Below are 760 nucleotides of genomic sequence, written 5' to 3'. Positions count from 1 at the left end.
CCTGCTCCATAGCGCGGCCCGAAACCCCGTTGAATCGAACCCGTCCGCTCCGCGTTCCCAGCCGCACGCGCCGCCTTCTGGAACCTACTAGAAGCTGCCGGGACCCCGGCTCCCGCCCCTTCCTCGCCTCCTCACTGGCCGGGCTCCTGAGGGGGCCCGCTGCGCTCCTCTGCTATTGGCTTGGCGTCCAGCCCATCATCGCTGCTTCTCGCTCATTGGCCAGTGCGGGGTAATTCCCGCACCCTACCTCCCCCGCACCTCGGGATTGGACTTTCTTGGGTTAAGCCCCGCCCTCCCCTACAAGTGGAGGGAGGAGCGAACTTCTGCGACACGGATTGGCCGCATCCTCCGCCGATCGTGGCGGCGCTGGCCGCGCCCATTGGTTCTGTTCTTTCTGGAAATTTCCACCTCTCTCATTGGCCTGCCGGAGTCCAGGTCGGGCCCGCCTTTAGAATCAGAGGAATTTCGATTGGGCGGAGAGTTGCCAACACTTTGCGCTGATAGGTTCAAATTACTGCCATTCAAAGGGCCGGGTCTCGCCTTGTCCGTGGTGTATAGCGGTCCCCGGCCGCGCGCTTCCTGTGCCGCTGTGGGGCGCTCCGGGCCGCCCTCTGTTTGCTTCTGCCCCGGGTTCCGGCTGGGGCGATCCTCTCCCCGCAGCTTGCGAGCGCTCTCGGGAGAGCCCCCGGCCCTTGACCGCCCGGTGCTGTCCCCGCCACGGTCTCGGGCCCCGGCCCTCCCGCATCCCTGCTGTTAGGTC

At 66.2% G+C, this 760-nt stretch overlaps 1 protein-coding gene across 1 annotated transcript in view; it reads right to left on the bottom strand.

Moving 5' to 3' along the window:
* Positions 1–78, bottom strand: part of STIP1 (stress induced phosphoprotein 1) — a 16,593-nt gene extending 16,515 nt beyond the window's left edge. Inside the window, exon 1 of the mRNA XM_021708682.1 lies at positions 1–78. Coding sequence (XP_021564357.1) covers positions 1–10 — 10 coding nt within the window. The 5' untranslated portion in view covers positions 11–78.
* Positions 79–760: the final 682 nt, after the last annotated feature.

This window comes from Carlito syrichta, unplaced genomic scaffold (assembly GCF_000164805.1).
Source record: "Carlito syrichta isolate Samal-C Ts95f unplaced genomic scaffold, Tarsius_syrichta-2.0.1 Scaffold143411, whole genome shotgun sequence".
Lineage (NCBI taxonomy): Eukaryota > Metazoa > Chordata > Mammalia > Primates > Tarsiidae > Carlito > Carlito syrichta.
The sequence above is the reverse complement of the archived record's forward strand: the minus strand, read 5'-3'. Positions and strand labels throughout refer to the sequence as shown.